The 23045-nt window shown below is 46.9% G+C and overlaps 1 protein-coding gene across 3 annotated transcripts in view; it reads left to right on the top strand.

Moving 5' to 3' along the window:
- The window catches only part of MKRN1 (makorin ring finger protein 1), a 136741-nt gene that overhangs the window by 43393 nt on the left and 70303 nt on the right, over nucleotides 1–23045 (top strand). For 2 of the 3 annotated variants that reach the window (XM_078668183.1, XM_078668185.1), the window contains exon 3: nucleotides 2781–3052. In XM_078668183.1, the coding sequence (XP_078524309.1) occupies nucleotides 2781–3052 (272 nt within the window). The remainder of the gene's footprint in view (nucleotides 1–2780; nucleotides 3053–23045) is intronic. The other variant, XM_078668184.1, reaches the window with a different exon arrangement.

The raw sequence follows: 23045 nt of genomic DNA, 5'->3' as shown, positions 1-23045 counted from the left end.
ATTTATTACTTGAGTCTTGTACCTGCAAAGGCTTGTTCTTGAGATTGTATGACGCTATTTTATTGTAGTATTTATATTGTGCTTTTATGATTTTCTTGATTATGAAACCGAATAAAGACATTTTGTATTATTGCCTTTGAATGAATAGTAGTATTTATAAACTGCGTTGTTAGCCAACATGCATGTTTACTCTAAAAGGGCAGTACAAAAAGAGAAGGAACAAGCTAGAAATACTAGCTCATGCTTTACAGTCAGAGGGCAAACCAATTCAAGACAGACTACGCTAATTAATGTGTTTTTACGCTAATTCGCTGGGGACTGAGATTTTTGGAAGAGGATCGCATGGAGCGTGGGGTTTTTCTATTTTCAGATGTGAGATCTAATGGCTACACAAATCCGAAAAGTGCATTGTGAATTACCCACTGAAAAAGGGAGATGATGGGAGCAACCTGTGCCTGACCTCTGAGATCTGGTCAAATTTACTGAGGCCATGAACACAGGAAAGGGAACCTGGTAGGATCACGCGCAGGGTTACTGTTATTTCATTGACAAATGTGTGGATAAACTGTAAATTCATAACTGATAGTGGTAATGTTTCGTTAAGTATATCTTTATATTTTTGTGCTTTAAACTCAATAAAGAAAATGAAACTTAAAAAATTACAGAGACCATAAGCTCATCTAATGGCAGTGTTTTGATTTTACTGTAAGCGTGCAGGGTGTTAATATGATGGATAGCAGGTGTTTGAATAATTGCATAAACCATGGAAGGTGCTAACACTATACCTTTTAACTCTGGTGCTATGAATTACAAAGTCTTACTGGGATGCTTAAGCTGGCTTTGCCATTGCTTTTTCCTTCAGTATTGACAATCTTGCAAGTTCATTAGAGGTACTCCATATTTTTTATTTTGGCAGCATGAGAGCTGCGTGCTGAAAGAGGGACTTCGTTCTTTTTGAGTGAGGGTTGCTATTATGACTTTCGCCAGGGACTGGTGGGATGGCAGCATGATTCGATCATGTAGGCACTGGACATTTTGTCTCTGTTCTCCTCTGGGGAGACTGTTTACTGGTTCTCCTTCGTAAAGGTCTAGCCTGTGTCCCTTAGTATTGAAGTCTCTACCAGGCATCTTGACTGGGACGTACAAGAAGTACATTTGTGTCCGACTTGGGAATGGAAGAGTCTTTTATTTTTTTTAATGTATTTTTCCCATTAAATTCGCATATCTATAAAAGGTGGCTGCTTTCATCTGCCATATCGGCTTGTATACAAAGGCTGTCGCTCCCTCCCTGATATCTGTACCTAGAGGATTAAGACGTGTGTGGATAAAATTCCCCTATCCCAAGTTCCGTCTTCATCTTCCATGGCTTTCAGCACTGCCGACCTCTGATACTAATACAGAACACCAATCTAGTGTGAACTAACAGGGGACTTTGAGATGACAAAGGCATCTCTAATGGCCACTTCCTCAAAACCAGGCGACCATTTTGGAATGCATTTTGTCCATAGTATATCATTGTTTTACCACTCCAAGATGGTTAAATGTAGTTCTAAATGTGGCAACCATGCTGGAAGTTTAAGACCACACTAGACTATTTACAATACCACTTCAAGACCGAGACCAGTTTCTGTGTTTAGTTTTCATTATTGCAAACGTAATCCCAATGTGCTTATTAGACGGCAGCTTCTTTTCTTCTACTGTGTGCTTCATTACTTCCGTCGGAGTGACTGCAAGAATGAGTCAGTGAATAGATGCATGAGTGCAGAGATGAGACACTACGTGTATGATGACTTATTGAGTGCCTTAACTAATCTCTGACCGCAATGCATTTTCATTCATAAGCAGACATTGCCAGTGCTTGTTAATGATTGAAGCTTATGCTAATGGCATGATGAATAGCAAAGCTTGAAAACTAGCCTTGCGTGGTTCTCCCTGAAGCTGAAGGGAGTGATCTATGTGGAATGGTGGGCCTGGAAAGAATACTCATTACAAAATTAAAATGATTGGAGTGACAATTTGGTTTCACTAGAGTGATTTATATATCTCTAGTATTAAATCACGGAGTTGAAAATGTTCTTTGAGTGCCTTGTCTGTTTTTCTTTGATTGCAAGGACAATGTAATAGTCAATTCCAATAATTGTCAATATTGTGGAATGATGTGATGAGTAAAGCCAATTTCCCCTTTGTGTCATCACACCCACGTTTCATGAGATTTGAAGTACCATTTGTTATTGCAGTATTTAGCAAACATGATTATTGCATCTTAGTTTCCTACATGGAATCTATCTGTGTTTAAAATATTCAGAACTATAACTGTTGCTTACCCATCCATCAGAAGGAAGCTGGTAACACTGATGTACATTTGGTTGTACATATCTTTGTGCGTTTGTTACATATCCCTGCTGTTGGAGTCCTCAACTGTCATTCTGTCAATTGCAAGTACCAAATGAGACTAATGTGCTAATTCTGGCGCAACCATTAAATTATGTGCTGCCCTCGAACTGCTCTTTCGTTTGTTCCAGAGTTTATGCTCACTTGGGACATCTTTTTTGCAGAATCCCCAATCCTTGCGTGAAGGGTTTCTATTTGAGCACTTGTTGATGGGGTGCTGTGTGCTGTTCTTCATGTGTTTGCTCCTATGCATCATCGCGTCTTTTCCTGATGTTCCTTTTCCCATTTCATTGTTTCATGCTTCTTGCCAATCTGATCATGTTGTATATATGTTTTGTGTTGTCCTCACTTCACATCCTATAATTCCACTTCCACTCCTTTTTTCCAAGACTGCCGGGTTGCATGCTCTCATCGCCTGTGTTTTTACTGGATAGATATGAGCATATAAAGGACCAGGAGCTGGTACTTGATGGAAGGACTTCTGTGGATTCGTCTGTCCCAGTGTTGAACCAGGTCTCGTGTCCTGAAGTGAGCACAACTGCAGAGCAGAGCACAACTGTAACTGAAGTGGAAAAGTCCCTACAAACTGTGTCGGTGCCATGCATTGAAGACTGGGTCAACGCAGTAGAGTTTGTACCCGGGCAGCCCTACTGTGGACGTGGTAAGGCCAAAGTAGTTTATGTACTCCCAAGTGCATTTGGCTTGGCCAGTTTTCACTGCCATTGATCAGTTTGTGGTGATGGGTCTAGAGTTAATAGCCGCTCTTTAATTTTTCGCCTGGAGTGAGAAGACTGGCCCATCATGATTATTTACACACTTACATTTTTGTTACTTGCATTTGTATGTAGAGTTAGTTATGACTTGGAAGTGCTAGAGATACCAACGTTTATTTCCATTCCTTAAAGGCATGAAACAAATTTTGTATTTTTGCTTTTTTACCTTTTAAGCTTTCTTGTCCATAATATCTTGCTTGTCATTCATTGGCATATGGTAATCTGAACATAAATTCACGTTGTGGGTTTAAATTTGTCTGTACTTTTATGTATTTGTGTAAATGATTAAAACCTATGCATATAGCATCAATCAAATGTATGCATCTAATGCAGCCAGATCTATTGATCCTTTCACAATGCAGTTACTTGCATGGGAAACCACATCACGTAAGTGTATGCTGACCGCATGAAAACGCATGTTTCGTCTACCTTCTGCAGGCATTTTGTTTATTTTGTTGTCTGGTTCAGTTGCACTCGCTTTACAAACATTTACCCATAGAAATGGAGCAAAACTACGCTATATGCAAATTTTCTTGTGATGTTTTTTTACCTCAGAAAACTAACTGCACATTGAGCACAGTTTAATCTCCTTGAGCAAATTAACTCCTCACTGTGTATGTCATCTATTGGCATTCATTTCCAGGGACGGCATAGACTTCATTTTTTCAGTGAAGCAAGGACCTTTGTGAATATGGGCACCAAGCAAAAAGTGTCTAACTGACCTAGCTTTCTGACCTCTTAACACTGTATGTTGTATGTGGTGTACTTCAAATAGTTGTAAATGATTGAATAATCAGTCTTCAGGAAGAGTAATGGAATACACAAATGTACCCTTTTACATTTTAGTGCACTTTACAGATTAATTTATGAAAACCGCATATTAGTATTTTATTGCACATAGCTTAATGACTACTCCTTTAGTTTTTCACCAAAAGTGGCAGCCACTTGCCACTTCTGCACCTTCCGATATCGGAGGTAGTTTTAAATATTTTATTGGGTTTTTGTATAGCCCTGGCTCAACTCACTATAATGCATCAGACCACGTTATGAAGATTAACTTCTGCATAAGAGCAGACTTCTAACCGCACAGACCAATCTGGCAAATGTAGCACGGAAGGGCAAGAGTGGCACATTAAGACCAATCAAGATCAACAGTCGGTTCAGTTTACATATGAATCTGATTGCTTTTTAACAGTGTCTCATTTGTAAGGTAAGGACTTATAGATATCCATACATGTGCAAATTGGAAATTGAGAAATTCACATACCATTCCAGGAAGCTGAGACCTGTTACAGCTGTTCCTTGAGCAAGATGGTGCCAAACCGCTGTAATTTCATATTCTGGGCTCGAGCACCGGCTGCAGTCAATGTTAAATTACATTGATCTATTCAGTATCACAATCTGTATTCCAATGATCTTCTTTTTAAAATATTCGGCCTGCTGACCTTATTTTTTTTAAGCCATAAAGCCAACATGTGTCTTAATGTTCTAATTCCTGTCTCATGCTAGTATATAAGGCTACGACATCCAGTGCGGCCATTATCATACCGAGTTTGCATGTAATATCAGTAACTAAACTCAAGATCTGTTTTGTGTCCTTAATAAAAGACGGAAGATTGGACACAAGGCTGCAAGAATATGCCCACAAATTCCAAAAGTCTGTGTTGAGCAGCCTATACTATAAACAATCTGTCTCCCCAGTGGAAAAGGGAGATCCTTGTGCACTTTGGGAAGGGTATACAACATGGATATCTCACCCGCTCAACCCTAAAATACATATATACTCCTCGTCGTCCAATAGAGATGTCATGCCATATCTTTAATGATCTTGTAAGGTCCCAAATTGAATTCTGTAACTTTTTCATAACACAATGGTTCATTCAGTTGTTACTGGATGTCCTGTTAATAGTCCCCCCTCCCCCTCTATTCATCACCTCAAATTCCCCCCTGCACCCCCACCCCATTATCAGCTTCTCTGATTGTGATGTTGGTATCCTCTCAATAGTTTTATAGCCAATTGTTCACTATTGCTTAGGTTTTCTCTTCACACTAATATGGTGCAGCACCGTCTCAGACTGTGGCTATCCAGGTCCCCAACTATTAGTTTATACAATACCTCTATATTATCACATGAGTGGGAGTCTATTTGGATTTGCTTTTGAGCCCACTCGTGATGTTTAAAACAATGTGTATATTCAAATCCTCCAGTATCTTGGTGGTTGGAATCGGTTCACCCTCCTAATCCATAATGGAAAACAATGTTGGAGTGTTATCTATATCTTGTACAGATATAGCACTGGATTCAAAATTCACCAGAGCGGAGGTGTAAAGTTGGTGGCATATGAATATGTAGAATTACAATTGGGATTTTGTTTTTTTTTACCCCGGAGTATGTCATGGGGTACGCTTCATAAACAGTGAAACACGTGTTGCCTTTAACTAAAAACACTGGAGGGCAACAGGCAAAATAATTAAAAAGATGGTTGGAATACAGATCGTGATTTTGAATGTATATTTTTGTAATTTACATTGAATGCAGCTTGCGCTTGAGGCTGCAACTGTGTGTGTGTGTGTATACTCATACACATGTCTTTGATACCCAAATTGGAGTTGGGTGAATCGCCCTATCTCTTTGAGCACCACAACCATAATAGCATTTGGCTAGATATTGTGTGGGATCGTTTAATGAACACTGGACCCCTATTCTATCATCCCTCACAAGACTTAATCTGTATGTAATTTCATGAAATGTTTCTCCTTTGGGCATGCATCATTTGGCCTTCATTTTCGGGTGCCCTAAGAGGGCACTGTTTGGAGCCAAGTAAGCTTCTGCCTCGTATTGCCACTTCATACAAACCACCTGAACATGAAGAATGTAGTGGATTTGGTGCATTAGTGTTAATTTCCTCTTTCCTGTGATCCTTTTACAAAGATTCAACCTGCTTTATAGCTGTAGAGTATTGTAGTCTTTGGAACTGAAACTTTTTTCCGCTTTGTGTTCTTATTGAGATGCCCAGTAGAGCAGGTTCTGGGACCACTGCTATTAATTGTGCTCTTGTGGTACGAAGACTACCCTATCCTCACACCTTCAGCAACAGTGGGAGTAACCGGGGGAAGAGAAGAGGAGTTTGGATTTGGTTTCACTGTGAGTGAGACCTCTCCTATGAGCTACAGATCTGAGCAACAAAAACTGTACAAGCTCCGTACAAATACAGAGTGCATTAGTGAATAATAAAGTGACCGCTCAGAATTCCAGAAAAAAAACCTACATTCTTTCATAACATTTTCCTGAAAACAATCATAAGTTTATAAATAAATTGAGGAAAATTATGAATCCACCAATTTGTATGCTGTTAGCTAATCTAATTTTCAGAGGCCAGCATAATATGGCCTTAACTTCCAACACTTGGTCAAATGATTATGAGAGCCTAGGAGGAACGGTAAACTGGATCAGCAGAGGCGGCCCATATAAATACAGCACATACCAAACTTACTACAAGTTTCTTCCATGCTAAATTGTCATTTTCTTTCCTTTGTGCTAGTACAACCACTTAAATACAGTGTGCAGTGTAGGAAAGTGCTCCTTTTTGCATGGTTGCCCTGCACTTTTTGCCTGATGTTGATGCTCTTTGGACTGGGTTCCTGCCAACCGGGTACCCAGGGCTTCTTCTTTCCCTAAAACGGTACTGTTGCACACCCAATTGGCAACTCTCTGGCCACATGCAAGTCCCTTGTGAAAGGTACCAAGGGCCCTGTGACCAAAGAGGGCCTCTAAGGGCTGCTGCACATATTGTCACCCATCGAGGCCTTGTACCCTGACACACACACTGCCTTTGCAGGCTGCATGTTTTGGTGCAGAACAAAGTGAAGTCGACGTGGCATGCATCCCTGTCTGCCATGCCTACAACCCACTGCCTATGGCGTAGGTCTGCTCCCCTTGTAACTGGGTGTACTATGCCACTGGTGAGGGTACAGGTGCATGAGCCCTCTGCCCTTACAGTGTCCAAGTACATTCTTAGACATTGTGAGTGCAGTAAAGCTGGTCTGAGAGTTTGTCATAACGAACTCCACAGCACCATAATGGCTTTACTGAAAACTAGCAAATTTGATATCTAATTTCTCAACATTAAACCCACACTGATGCCAGTGTGGGATTAATACAAAATACGCTCTGAGGGCATCTTAGAGATGGCCCCCGAAGAACGTCCTAACTCCAGTATCCTGGCTGCCCCCCAGCTGCCACCCCCAGATATGTTTCTGAACCCCTGGGTCGAGAGCTTCCCGCTCTCATGGTCCTGAAACAAAGCAAATCCTGGGCAGAGGTGCAAAGCCTCCTCCCTCAGAATGGGCATTGTCCATGAAGGCGAAGCTTCAACAGCTTGCCGTCTTGGTTAGCTGATGCAGCTATTTGCTGCTCCTAGCAACTGGCCCCCATCCGTTCTGACCCCCACTTTGGCCAGGAGAATCGACGGCAAAACCAAGATAGGAGAGGTGTGCCCACCTTTGCCAATCTCACCTGTCACCTTGAAGGTGAGGGTGGGGCCCCACCAACTAGTGAGGCTTATGCCCCCCACCCCCTTCCACTGGAGGTTGGCATAATGGCGGGTGTACTCACCCCAAGGAAGGGACCCATTGGTTCCAACCTGCACCTACCTGAAACGCCCCTAAATGTAGTATTTAGGTGCAACTCTAAACTTTACCTCCTCAGAGAAGTACTGAAAAAGCTGTGCTGAAGGAAGAAGAGAACACCAACTGACCTGGTCCCCAGCCCTAGCGGCTTGTCCTGACCTCTACCTGCTCCAGCGGAATCCTAGTGTGTCCTGCAACCAGCACCCCTCCAGAATCCGGAGGACCTGCCCTGCCTTCCCTAACAAGACTGTCTCCAGTGAGTCCCGGATTTGCTCACCAACACTCTGGTTCCGGCCAAATCCATAAGTCTGCACCCGATGCCTGTGGCCCAACCCCATAAGGAGGTCTCCCTGGCGATCTGACCTGGGATCTGGTGATCCCTGACCTACCTCAAGTCTCCCAACGACGCCTGCAGCTTCTATCTGAAGAATCAGTGACTGGAGCCGGTAAGGAAAACAAGACGCCTAAAGGCACCCCTGCACCCGATGCCCCACGGCCTTAGGTGGCCCAACTGGCCGAGTCCCACCATCCCAACTTAACTATACAACCGGTGGTCGCCGCCAGAAAATGTTTGTCTGCAATGTTTGTTCTGACTGGAGCTTCCCCATTGACATCAACAGGGCTCCTGACGTACAGCCTGCATCCGGCTGCGCCAGTGCCTCTGTGGATGCACCTCATTTGCTAACTCTGATTCACCCCCCAACCCCATTTGCCCTGAGCTGAAACCTAGAAGCTTTGCTACCACATCCACATGGCATGCCTGTGTGCAGCCACCAAAAAGAGGCCCCCTATTACCCATTGTATAACATCGGGCCTCCGCACTCTGCACCTGGCTGCCCTATTGCCACTGAGGGCGCTCTTGGAGTGCATCCTTGACCCTGGGGGAACCCTGGTTCTAACCCCAGAAACCCAACTCCCACAACTAAGTACTACATTTAAACCGATAATTTAATTTTTAATACTGCCCATCAAGGACATAGGAAGTGTTATCCATTTAGCCACATCATCCTCCAGCTTGGAGACAGCTACCCCATAGTTCTCTCTAAGGACCACCTCGGAATCGGTGTGAAGTCGAGCCCCCAAGTACCGGACTGCCTCTGTAGTCCACTGAATGGGATAGTCCGGATCGAAGCTCTTAGTGAGCGGAAACATGAGCGATTTGGCCCAGTTGATGTGGATACCCGACAGGGAGCCGAATAAGACAACCTCGCGCAGCACCGTCGGCAGGTTTAACTCCAGATTGCGCACATACAGCAATGTGTCTTCCACATATGTGGACAAAATCAGGTTGTATGTGGGGGAACCGTATACCCGATTCCCGTGATATTCACACAAAGCGCACGCAAGAGGTTCGGCCACCAAAGCATAAAGAATAGGGGAAAGGGGGCATCCTTGCCGCATTCCGCAAGCAACGGGAAAGCGGTCCGTGACTAGTGACCTGATGCGAACCCGGGCCGCGGGGGGAAGTGTAGAGCGTGTTTAATAGCTGGACGAAGAGTTCCCCCAACCCCATGTGACGCAGCACATGTCTCAGGAAAGGCCACTCGACCGAGTGGAAGGCGTTTTCCATGTCCAAAAAGACTGCGACAGCTGAGACCTCCAGACGAGTGTGTTGAAACGCCGCAAAAAAAGTCCTCAAGTTATAAGTAAGGTTACGGCTGGGGACAAAGCCCGCCTGCTCAGGGCCTACTAAGGTGGAGACCATAGGGCTGAGACGATTAGCAATGATTTTTGCAAAGATCTTTGCATCAACGTTAAGCAACGATAGCGGGTGGTACGAAGAACAATCCCCCGGGGATTTCCCCAGGTTTGAGAATTGCAACGATTATCGCCTCCCGCATCGTAGGGGGCATCTCGCCTGCTTCCGCCATTTCCTCAACAAGTCAGCAGCCGTGGGATCAGCAGGTCAGAATGTTTTATAGAACGACACTGTTAGTCCATCACTGCCCGGCGCACTACCGGCTCTCATCGACGGCAGAGCCCAAACAATTTCCTCCCGTTCAAACGGTCTGACCAAGAATTTGTGGTGTTAGTCAGCCAGGGCTGCTCAATATGAGTCAAGTAATTCAATATACGTTCCTCCGGGGCAGGACCTCTGGAGGCATGTAGTGATGTATAAAACTCCCGGAAGCGATCCGCCACCTGCTCAGCAGTTAGTGGCTCGTCGGTCTGGTGGGATCTCAAGTCCGGGATCGCTGTGCTACTCCTGCGCTGCTTGGCCAGCCGCACCAGGACCCCTCTCCATAGATCGCGCAGTGGCGTATTTTCCCAAATGTTTAACCTCGGTAGCAGCCATTTCGTGGTATTCACGAAGCGATTGGGCGAGCTCCTAAATGAGGTCAGCACCATTATCTAGCAGGCATTGTGCCTCAATATCCTTGAGCTTGCTTTCCAGCAGCGTCAGGCGTCCTCTAATAGATTTAAGGACCCCCCCCCCGTGTTTAGAGCTGACGACTCCCCGTATGAACGCCTTAAAGGCCTCCCAGGTGGTCAAAAACTAGTCGCCTGAGCCAACGTTGGCATCCAAGAACTCCTCAATGGCCACAGCTAGCTCCTCCCTGAAGGCAGCGTCCAGCAGGGAATAGGGGGGGGAACGGCAAGCAAAAGGCGGGAGACGGCGTGCCGGCGCAGTAAGTGTGATAAGGATCGGGGAGTGGTCTGAGTAAGTGCGCTGTAGTATCGTACACGCACGGACCTGAGAAAGGAGATGTGAAGTGGACAGCCAGTAGTCAATACGCGTATGGATGTCATGTGGGGCTGAGTAGTGGGTGTACCCCCCTTGGGTAGGGTGCCTGTATCGCATACGTCCTGCATTCCCAAGTGCGTCATTCCACCTCAAGGGCCCTGGCAGAGGCCGAAGGGCGCCGATCAGGGCCATCAGATCTGTCCAGCAAGGGCTGTCTTGTCATGTTAAAGTCACCCCCCAACAGGACGTGTCCCCCGCAATATTCTCGGACTTAGGCAGCTAAATCAGTGTAGAAAGCAGGGTAGTCTTAGTTAGGTCCATAGGTATTCACTATATGAAACTCCATACCCTTCCCTGCACATTTGGTGATCGTGTATCGCCCCTCCCTGTCAGTCACAATAGGGGTAAGTGTCAAGGATGTCTTGGGGTTAACCCACGTTACAACTCCCCTAGCGTGTGAGGTAAAGCCGGCCGCGTGTATGTTAGTCGAGAAGCCTCTTTAACGTAGTGTCGGGCTGTCTGGATGTAAATGGGTCTCTTGTAACAGCGCTTCATCAATATTATGTCTCATGAGGTACTGTAGGACTTGCCTAATTTTGCGATGGTCATTGAGACCCCTAACATTCCACGTCAGTAACGTAAGAGTCCGGGGTGCTTCCCTGTTGTGTCATCTCAGGGGCACTCTCACGTAACAATGCCTGCATAGTATAGTCCATAGTTGTGCCAATCGAATGTCGCTTCGTGTCTGTGCAAAAAAGTCTGTCAATACACAACTCGTAACCATTCCCCAACCCCAACAACTCTTGAAAGCAACTGAACACGTCCTTCCCAGTGAGTCCACTTGCAGCAGAACCAATTTCCCCCCCTCGAACCCCGCCCATTCCCAACTAGGCTGCGATCATCCTTCCCCCCCCCCCCCCCCCCCGAAACCCCTCCCACCAACCCCTCTCACCCCCAAAAGTCCCAATCCCATTCCACGCAAACCCCCCTCCCTTGTCAAAGCACAGTGGGTATCACATAGGGGCAAAGGTAGCCCACAAAAAGCAAACTCAATACACAGCATAGTAACAGAGCCACCCGTCCACCCCCCCCGTCTCAATACTATAATAGCTAGCGTGAAACAGAAAATATCGATAGAAGAACACCAAAGGTGGGGAAGTATCCTCCGAAACTCCTCTGCTGTATCAGCTATTCTCCCATCTGAGTAGAAGGCCCTTCCCGCCCTCCGCAATCAACAAAGTGTGCATTACAAGAGGATAGTGCATACTGACCCCCACAGTCCAGTGCAGATGAGGATATGTCTGTGTATCATGTCCCACTCGTAGGAACACACTTGCTTCCTGGGGTGTGTCCCCACATCAGGACTCGTCATCCTAGATTTCACCTCTCCGAGATTGCACCAGCCCTCCAGAAGCCACCAAACTAAGACAGAAAACAACAATAGAACCAGAGCAGGGCTTCACCCATCACCTCCCTCTAGCGCAAACCCTGATAAGGGCCACAACTAAATTGTAAAATTCACTGCTAGTCCTGCTCATCCAATGGAGCTCCCGAAGCCTCCTCCGTTCCATTTGTAGAGGGGCACCCCTCTTTGCGCCAGTCCTTGATGGCTCACTGTAGGATTTTAGGGTCCGTAAAAATTAGGGATTTCCCCTGCCTGTTGACCCTTAGCTTCGCCGGGTATAACATTGCATAGTCTGGTATAACATTGCATAGTCTGTGCCCATGTCTCGAAGCTGGCGTTTCATTGGAGCGAATTGGCGTCGAGCCTCCTGCACCCTAGCAGTGAAGTCCGGGAACAGCGAGAGGACCGATCCCTCATATTGTAGCGGTTGCTTTTCCCTCGCCAACCTCAATGCTGTGTCGCGGTCCCTATAATTGAGCAGTTTGGCGATAATGAGCCTTGGCGGCACCCCTGGTTTAGACCGCGGACCCAACGAGCGGTGGGCCCTTTCCACCACAAACATGTTGGAGAATGCAGTCTCACCGAGGAGCTTCTTCAGTAGGTTTCCAATAAAGAGTTCCATGTTCCCGGTCGGCGTGCTCTCGGGTAGAAGCCTGTAAGTCAGAGATTACAGCGCCTACAGCGCGCTTTTAAGTCCTCGGTCTTATCCAATAGCAACTGTATGGCCCTGCCCATCTGTTTATTGTCGGTGTCCAAGGAGGTTTGGGCCTCCTCCACCTCCTGTGATGCGGCGCTCGGACATGTCTATGCGCTCTGCGTGCTTATCGAGCCGCTCCTGCATGCGGTATGTAAGCGCATCTATCTTGGTGCCCAGCGACGAGAGGGCTCCCTGCAGGTTCTTTTCCATATCTATCAGCAGGCCACGTATATCCTGTTGAGGAGGGGCCTCCGCCGGGGCCCTCTCCCATTGATCTCTCCCCGGAGCATTTTCACTGGACCTGGCACCTTTTCATTCAAAAGTCAGTTTTGGCTGTGATCTATCGGTGCGCCCCATCCTTCTGGATCGCAGCAGGATCATACTGCCCGGTGCTCACTGGGGCCCTCGGCGGGCTATCGTCTGACTCCTCTCCGCTGCCCCAAGTATAGGGAAAGCGCCACGTGGCAGGGGGTCGACAAGCGTCAGGCCTCAACTCCCCCACCCCTCTCCTGTCATCCAGCGGGGCCACCCCAGCGTCAATGTTCCAGGCCACCACAGCTCCAAGGGGGTCACGCACTCCCACCCCATTGCCGCAATGTTCAATGCAGGGGACGAGCAGTTGGAAGAGCCCCCTGGCCGTCACATACCAGCTGTAGTAGTCTGAGTTGGGCACACAGCACTGCCCTGTGGGTAATATGGGTCCTGCCTCGCCTTCTCAGCGATGCTGGGCCGATAGTATCGCCGTAGCTGCCCCCATGCCAAGCGGGTCCCAGTAGCTCTCCTGACCGCCAATCAGTGGGCCCAAGCCTAGGGCAGCACCCCCTCACCAAAGGCCCCGTAGACTCAGAGGCCGCGATGTGCTCCAAACGCCGGGGACTCGCGTAGAGAGCAGGCGGGGGGCAGCACAGCAACCAGGCGGAGGCCGGTATCACTAGGCCCTCGACTGCCGCCTCCTCCCCGCAGCACTCCCCCTCAGCAGGGGTCAGCGGACGTCTGAATGTGGGTTGGGTCTCCATAGGAGACAGGGCCGCAGTGCACCACACCTCGCCCGGAGCCCTCTAGCCGGCCCCAGGCGCTCTCCTCTCAGCTCCGCTCCTGATCTGCCAGGCAGGGCTCTGCAGTCAACCAGATCACGCCTCCGCTGTTGAGGTGTCCCAGCAGACTAGGATAGGGAGCAGGCACGCCCCAGTGCCTCGCAGGCATCGCCTCGCACCCAAGCAGTCCTAGGCGGCAACAGCGTCTTCCCCAAACTGCCAGACGGATCTCCAGCACAGGCCTCAGATCCCAGGGGTGGAGCACACCACCAGGCACAGATCTGCGTCGCGATGACAGGGGACCGTCAGCGCGCTCAAACTCGCTCCAGCCATGGTCTGTGCATGTTACTCCACTTCATATAGTAGATTGAAAGTGCAATACTTAGCGTAGCACGCATGATTCTTGTAGGATAGGGATCGAGACGGGGAGCACTCTGCTCAAGCAGCCATCTTTTCGAGCTAGCTCCGTCCCTCGGTATTACCTACTTTTACCTCTAAGCCTTTGTGGAATCCACTGGACTGTTTGCACACTATCTTACTTTGGTATAGTATATACAGGGTGAGCTTCCTACATGTAAGACTTCTTTTTTTTTTTTTTTTTTTTTTTTTTTTTTTTGGTGCAACCACCTTGTGTATTGCATGTTTCAAACCTAAAGGCGTCTTATACAGGACATGGTCTGAGGCTTAGGCTGCTGCAGTATGAGAAATTACTGTTAAAGTCTTGACACACAAACTTAATTACTCTACGTTGTAGGATCTGCATTAATAGTCAAACATTGGATACCTCGTGCTCAATCATAGAACCCTCCTTTTGCCATAAACAGTCAAATCAACAAATACGTGCCAAATCCTATTCCCGCTCTAGCGCCATTGACTATTTAGACTTACACCCCTGAAATCAATAACTTGTACACCCCGCCCCTAGACGTTTTAGGCATCACCTTACAAAATTAAGAACTTCACAAAAAGTTGGGGAGTGATCCACATTTTTTGACTGGTTGGTGCCACCACATCTCCTTGCTCTACAAAAGCCATGGAAGATGTGCTCTCCCATGATTGGAAGAGTTTCCGAATTCTGAAGCAAGCAGGGGTTCTGGTTGGCCATGGCTTTCAGACTGGCCTACCTGGCTATATAGTTATAGTTCATCTAGAATTCAGAAGGTGACTCTGCTTCAGAACAGAAACCAGCATCTAGCGAGTAGCCGGCTCTGAGCAGGAGGATAAAGAGCAAGACCACACTGGCGGAAGCCTTCATCGGGGTTACCTCAAAGGAAGGCCCTACCCAGGAGCTATGAGGACTTTACACCCTGCCAAGCCATGACTGATCCAGCAAGAACAGGAAGTCTAGGACCTGCAGAGAAGCCTTCCAGAATTACAAGTGTGTTGAGTATACTTCAGCTTAGATCAGTCCTGTACCATCAGTGACTTTGAGACAGCCATTCCTGCCCCTTCATAGCCCCAGCGAGGAACAAGGGTTTTCTCCTCTTTGCTAGAGCCTTAGGGCAGTGTACCGCCAACTGTGGTCTCACTTTGATTCTGGAGACTTTTAAATTATCTCACTAACCCCATATAATTACAGAAATTATTATGATTTGAAGTTGTGATTGGACCGTAACTCCCACTGTTAGTTTTCTACACCTTAGTAGTGCCTCTTTGGTAACAGTTAGTGCTCCTGGCAATTCAAATCTTGACAATAGCCAGATATTTTCAGCAGACATGCCTGTGACGTTTGGTACCACTGGAAGGCTACTTTGGGTGGTAGCCCAATCCAAGAACTAGAAGTTCCCCTATATTGATTGATTGTGAGATCAGTTTCGATGTTAACTAGTCTTCCCCCGAACTCTGTCCCTTGGTGGCGATCATCTAACAAAAGTTTTAGTATCCAGGTAACTAGGCACATATATTTTTTAGAATAGCACCATAAAACATTGGTTTGGATAATGAATGTGACCCCACCTCGCTCTTTATTTTGGGTGGAGAGTTTTTGATAACTTGTATCTTGAATCTTTTTGCGCATTTCTCAGTCACTTGCACTAAAAACAAGCATTGAAAATGCAATAGGTCTCACCTTTAAGTTAAAGCCATTTGCTTTGCTAATGGTATTGTATAGCAAAGCAAATGGCATTAACTTAATAAAAGGAGAGGCCTATTGCATTTTTAATGCCTGCTTTTTTTTCTGGCCTTTTCGGTGCTGAAGTCCCTCGTGGGCGTCTTGTTCTTTGCGCGGAGTCAGATTGGACTGAAACTAGCTTTGGCTGCTGCAAGGGGTCTGGTACCTGGGTATTGGTGCAAGGTGCCTACAGTTGGTCCTGGTGTATTCTCACTTGTTGGGGAGACTGATCTGATCTCTAGAAGCACAGTGACCTCTTCCTGGGAGGCTTCTGTGTTGGTGGACCCGGTGACCAGCAGAACAGTGAACCGGACGTTGCAGTCTGTACCTGCAGGCAAGTAGATCCTCTACTTCAAGGGAGATGCTGGCAGCTTGGTGAAGTGCTGGAGAACCTCTGGCTTTTGGAGGATGGACAGCTGCAAGACGAGTCACAATTGTCAGGACCGGAGCAGGCAGGGTTTGGCAAAAAGTCCACCCGCAGTCTGCAGCTCTTGCTGCTTCAGCTCTCTGTCCTTCTTTCTTCAGTCAGTCGAATCTGAATTCCTTTTGTCAGGGAGCTACCTAAATATTCAATTTAGCGGTATTAAGGGGGTAAAAGTTAGTAGCCTATGGGCTGCTATCCCTTGGGGTCACTATGCCAAATATAGGTTTCAGTGAAACTTCCATGTAGTTGGGGGTAGGAAGCGGGCTCTGTATATGGTATACTACTGGGTGGTTATACAGGGCACAGATTCCAGAGATTCCCCATTAGTGTACAGGGCTCAATGTAAACCCAAAGTCCTCTGTTGGTGGTAGTGGGTGAGAAGCCTTAGGCCGAACACAGAGGAGTGTAAAGACCTTTATTGCAAACACATTAAACAATAACTGACATGACTCAAAAGTAGACCGCAGCAATTTTAGAAAAATAAGCTTTGAGTTTTTCTATAAGACCAAAATCTTCACAAAAAGGTAAGTTTTTCAGCAAAAAATATTTTAGTCTTTCAAAAGTCGATACTTCATGTACTTTTCAAACCATTCTGTGTTTTCCTACGGAGGGAAAATAACAATGCAACTTACAGTTCCAGTCATTGAGGTTTACGATCAGCAGAGTGCAAGGGTCCGGAAAGCATACATTCTGCATCACCAGCTGCACAGGAGCGGCTGTGTGCAGAGATCAAATTCTGAGATCAGCCTCATGTGTTTCAATGGACACTGGTGGTGCTCGAAGCCACACTGCTTGCAGGTAAGTAGATTAGTTGCAGGAGGGCAAACTTTGTGTTAGAGCAAACACGGGGGCACAATGCAGCACCAAACGTGCGGCACAGTGGTGGCAGGGTACAAATACAGCGTCTGGCCCCAATGCTTTTTAATGTAATAACTTTGTTGGGCAAACAGGCTGCAGGCATCGCACCGCAGGCTGCAGGAGGGAGACCAGCGACAGCAGAGGGGGTGTGGGCCATAGGGGCACCATTGGTCCAGGTCGCCATGGACCAGGGGCTTCTGGTGTAGGGGTGTCCTTTGACGTCGGATTCTTCTTACCGGAGCTGGTCGCGTGGAGCCTTTTGATTCAGTCTTCAGGTGTCATGCTGTCCAGGAGGGGTCAACCAATGCTTGAGGTCAGGATTGCTAGGGAGCTTATTCTGGATTGGCGGGCCACCTGCCAGCAGGCTTCTAGTACAGAGTGGGCAGGATTTATGGATCTGGAGGTCACTAGGGTCCTTTGCGTAGGTTTATTGTGGAATGATCTGCTCTCCACGGGAGTCTCTGGTCTTTGTCAAAGGGCAGGCAGTCTTCCTCAGGTTCTGGAAGTCTCTAAATGCAGAAAAGTCATAGTCTTTTGCAGGGTCTACGATGCTGGAGACAGGCCGGTAGGGCTCGGGTCAAGTCAGTAGGTGTCTTCAGGCTTCGCTACAAGTGTCTTTTTCATCCTTAGGTCGGCAAGAACTAGTTTCAGTCTCTGGGGGAGCCATCATAATAATAATAATCCATACTTGTAAAATGTGACCATCTCATACCTAATACTAAATTTAGGCATATTTTAAGGGAGTGACCGGTATGGACAATGATTGAAAACCAAAAGATGGAGAGCTAGGACTATAGGACGGCCGTCCGTGTCCCTAAATATATTTTTTCGTAAACAAAGGAAACTGCCCAGAACAATGGCTGTCTAACTGATGTATGAGATGTCTGGCACCTCAAAGGTTTAATAAAACCCTTGCACACCAACCTGGACACCTTACCTGGGGGATGTCTACACCCTCAATTATGCCACCCTCCTTTGGCAGGGGGCATAGGCCTAGTCCTGATTGGTGGAGTGCCCCCTCCTTCTCGCCCAGCCTAAAGATGGTGGGGATTGAAAGATGTTGCTTCACCTCTCCTACACCTTAGGAGTGGAGTTGGCCGAGGTGGGCACACAACCTATCCTTCCTAGTTTTTCCCCACCAGATTTCAGTCCAAAGTGGGGGGGGTCTAAACTGGGGTTGCCATCTACTGCTAGCAGCAGATATTGGGAATTGCATTCCAAAAGCGCCAGGCCTTTCAAACTTCTCTCTTGAGGACTGTGCCCATCCTGGGGGATGCAGTGTGACACCTATGCCCAGGATGTGCTTGGTTTCTATTCCCAGAGTGGAGACTCTCCACCCAGGAGTCCAGAAACCGATCTGTTGGTGGCAGGATGCCTAAAGCCAGTCAGACCACTCCAGGCTTGGTAGGATTTCAGGTAGCTCTTCTGAGGTGCCCTCTGGGTACATGTTTTAAGAAATCCAACTCTGGCATCGATGCGGTTTTATTAAGAGATTGTTTGGTACCAAACACTCCTCGGTTCAGGGAATCCATCTGAGGGGTGGCTTCCCTATACCATAGGTACTGCTAATTGGCATGGCTGACCGCCTTCAGCTGAGCTTTTAAGGATTTGGCCAAGTGCATTGTGGTAACTAGTCCCATCATTCCTTGGAGCAACTCTGAGCTTCTGCAACCTTATATTGGTGTTGTGGATAATTTGGAACCCCTAAAGGACTTTCTGTAATAAGTGCCAGAAATTTAGAGAATTTTTGGTAAAAAGAGCCTTAAGTGGATCGACCAGTCATCGAGAGTCAAGCTGACTGTCGTACCACAACCAGCCTGGATTTCCAGTTCATCCGGCTGAAGGGTCCAGAGCTCAAGACGTTCAGGAGTTCACAGTGGCCTTGCATTGAACCAAGCCGCCGTCGTAAACTCTAAACCTGGCCTGATGAGGTGCTGCACTTGAATTGAAGAGAAAAAGCTCTGGAAAAATGACTACAGCCGAAGGAAAAAAATCTGACCAGGCCCTACCGCTCTGTGTATCCAACTTTCGCTCCATTGCAGTCAACCTCAAACTTTGACTTTGTCCTGGTCCAGCGCAACCAGATATCCCAAGTTAACACTTTACATTTTTAGACTCTAGAAAGTATTTGGTCTTGAAAAATTCTGATCTCTGGCCCTCTACATTTGTGTTTTTTGTCCTTTTGGTGTCCTTTTAATCCTAAAAACAATTCCTATACCGTATTTTCTGGCGTATAAGACGACTTTTTAATCCTTGAAAATCTTTTCAAAAGTCGGGGGTCGTCTTATACGCCTGGGTCATTTTATGAGCAAGCAAATATATAGCCCAAACCCTATATTTTAAAGGAAAAGTAGGGGGTCGTCTTATACGCCTAGTCGCCTTATACGCCAGAAAATATGGTACTTATAAATTGGTGTTGGATTTTTGTCTCTTAATGTATTGGTGTTAATGAATACTTTACACACAGGTCTCTTAAGTTAAGCCTGCCTTCTTGCAGTCAGCTACCAAGTGTTGAGCAAGGGAATAATTTATTGAGACCTTGACTGGACCTATTATAGTGATAGTGGCCTTATTACTGATGGGTACCTACCTACACCTACTAATAGATCACATTTCAATACAATTCTGTTGGAAAGTGGGTTATTGGGAGGGGCAAATGTAGGTCTGCCACTGGCAATAAGGCCACTAACACATGATAGGACTCATCATAGGTCTTAGAAAATTATTCCTTTGCTCAACCCTTGGTAACGTGGCTGCGAGCAGACCGGCTTAACTTCAAAGACTGGTATGTAAAGCATTCAAAACACCATTTCAGTAAATAATTAAGACACAACACAACATAAAAATTCAACACCAATTTATAAAAATAGGTAATATTTTCATCTTTTAAATGACACCAAAACGAAAATAATCCACTGTAGGGAACCAGAGATATGAATTTTTAAAGATTAGTCACTTTCTAGTGCTTAGAAACCAACAGTGCCCCTTAAGTCTTTTTGTTTGCTCTGTCAGGGACACACCTTTATAAATTGTTCTGAAGAATTCTCACCACTGCAGTGGGCCGCCTTCTTCAGCAAGCGGGGTCCAGTTAGAACACCTTCCTGGCGTTCTGCTTGCGGGTCCCAAAGTATCCAACACACAATCCAAGGTTCTGGAATCTCCAAGAGGGTCCTTGAAAGTGTGAAACTTCAATTGCGCAATCCACTTGAACAAAACCCTTACAAATTCACTGGTACTCAAGGCTTTGAATTCTTTGTGGGGCTGTCCAGGTGAGCTCTGTTAACCTGTAGCTTGCAGGGAGTCCACTCTTAGTCCTTGGGCAGCAAAGTAATCCACAGGGCTGTAGTTTCAGATGGTGCAGTCTTCATAGGTCAGGCCTTCGAGTTCCTTGCACAGCAAAAAACTTTCCAGCAGGGCACTTCTTGCTTCATTCAGTTTCAAGCAGCAGATCTGGAGGGCTCTGCCCCTCTCAGATACTTATTCAAAATTCTCTGGGTCAAGCACCAGGTCACTGCTGACCAATGAGAGCAGGGCAACTCCTTATAGTTATGACCACATCCTGTAGAGTGTGGCATTAGTTTGTCCCAGAGTGCCTCATTCTTCCAAATCCATAATGACTGATTTTCCAGCAAGGATGTAAGAGCTGGCTAAACACATGCTAAACACACCCCCTGGGATGTCTTATTTCCATGGACTCTCCCCCTACCATCTGCACATACCTTCCTTAAGCCTAGCCCTGACTGGGTCAAGACTGTCATATGGACTGAAACACAGGCCTCCCCACTGCCTTTGAAGAGCATAGTTTACAAAGCCACCTCCTGGCCTGGCATTCCTATAGAACAGCACACTGCCCTCCCAGCAACCTGGCTAATCCACTTAACTCTGACCAATCAGGGCAGACCACTGAAAGGCTGAATTTGGACTTACAAACAAGAAAGACTCATAACTTATTGTATGTACACTTTAGGAGAAATTCAACAATATAATAATGTTGGATTTACTACTACCATTCTGGGAAGTCTTTGGTCCGGCTAGTCCTCTCCTATCAATATTTATTAATCAATCACTTCCTACCATGTTAACCTATGGGCCATGGGGGTTTGCAATGGGGAAAATTACCTGGGCCACTTTTCAAGAACCAGGGCTTTTAAAACCATATTTAGTAAGTATTTCCCTAATTTCTACAGGACCCCCACCCCCTGTGCAACTAGGGGAGACTTCAGGGGTTCTGAATCATGCAGATTATCCTTACCCAATTCTTCTAGCACCAAAGTCGAATTTGAGCAGCTCTTTAACACACTATGGGGAGTGAAATGTACAATTTCACTTTACCCAGGCATATAAAAACTCATTTTATAAGTGCGCTCCTTATAGATAACTGATCCCCCCCACCCCTGGGATGCCGAAGGGTGACCCTGGGGGTCCCGAACATGCAAAAACATGGTAGGTTTTTATTTTAAGGGTCCCTACCCCCAAAGTCGAGTTTGGGCACAATTTCAGGTTTAAAAGCTGTCCTGGCCACCAGTGCAGCTTTTAAACTGACCTCAGGCTTCAGCACTGCACACATGCAAGTGCAGAAAATCTGATGGCCTCTAAACTGCCCTGCCCCAGGATACTGGAGACTTCTAGGTAATTTCAATCCCCTGCCCTATTACATACTAGGGGCTTGTGGGGTAGGTCATGCCAATTACAGGGGTACCCCACCATACCGCAGTGTATGTTGGGTGTCTTAACTGTATTCTAATGTGTTCCTTTTAACTTGGCACAGGGCCTGGTTAAACAGAGCCCGGGGCCATTCAGAGTCAGTTACCACCAGTTCCAGTCAGCAAAAAGTTGGGGGTGCCCAGGGCACAGGATGACTTTGCAACAAATTCCTAATGCATCCGTCTTAGTGGACAGCTGGTGGCTGCCACAGGGTAGGAGTTTTTTACTTGAACAGTGCTTTTATCTGACTGGCTGAAGCTGGCCTGTATCTGGTGAGCCTGGGTCAGTTTTTAGAATGCCCCAAACTTATTTTGGATGGTCCGGGAGATCTGAACCGACTTTCCAGTCGAGTCATTGACACTCGCCACAATACTGGACCCAGGATCTAGTAGGGGTTCTCATCTACCGTCGGTATACAATGAGAAGGGGGACAGGCATATATACATGGTGGCAGTTCGTGGCAACTGGAATGCCGATTTGCCGGACCCGCTCACCGAGGAAGCATGGTCGTGAACTGAATCCGCTTAAAGCATGCTTTACTAGTCATTTTAGTCACCTAGGTGCGCACTTCTATCTGCATCAAGCGAACCTCACACTGCAGGTCTTGCATACGATCTTTCCTTACCAATAATAGCTGCTCTAGATGCAGAAGCATCGCAGCCCACTTTCTGCACTTGACACGGGTGTCATTTGCGAGAATACTGGGCGGGGGTAGTGCGAAACCTGCAGAGGATTACAGGCACCCGTGTTGAGATGATTCTATCACTCTTTGCCTCCTGTAAGATGCTTGCTAGGGCTGATATTGGCAATGCGTTGCATAGCTAACCCTGCTCCTCCGTTACAGCATCATAATATTAATAATAATAATCCATACTTGTAAAGTGTGACCATCTCATATCTTAAGGTTTCAAGGCACTGGGGGCCATCTGGGCGATTAGGTGATCTATTTCCCAGAGTCACCGGATGCTGAGGTGCTGCCAGGGATCAAACCATGACTTCCCCTCCTGACCCCCCCAACCCACAAGCTCTGGAGTCAGCCACGGTGGCTGCTGCGCCACACCTCTCCCATGCACAGACCGCTGACAGATTTGCAAGAGTGGGCTGCGGTGGAGTAATATGTGGAGCGTGATTGAGACCTATTGAGCAAGATGCTGGACAGCGCACTGGAGGTGGGAGGAGGGGGGCACTTGGCCAGTGGCCTCTGGAGCGAGCGTGGATACCTCTAAAGTTGATGTATGTAGTGTTGCCAGTGCGGATGGTGTCATGGGGGAAATGTGAGGGGCGAGTGTCATTGGATGATAGCTTACGTAGCACCTACGACCCTGGGCTGAGGT

The sequence above is a fragment of the Lissotriton helveticus genome, chromosome 1_1, assembly GCF_964261635.1.
Source record: "Lissotriton helveticus chromosome 1_1, aLisHel1.1, whole genome shotgun sequence".
Taxonomy (NCBI): Eukaryota; Metazoa; Chordata; class Amphibia; order Caudata; family Salamandridae; genus Lissotriton; species Lissotriton helveticus.
This window is presented reverse-complemented; position numbering and strand designations above follow the sequence as displayed.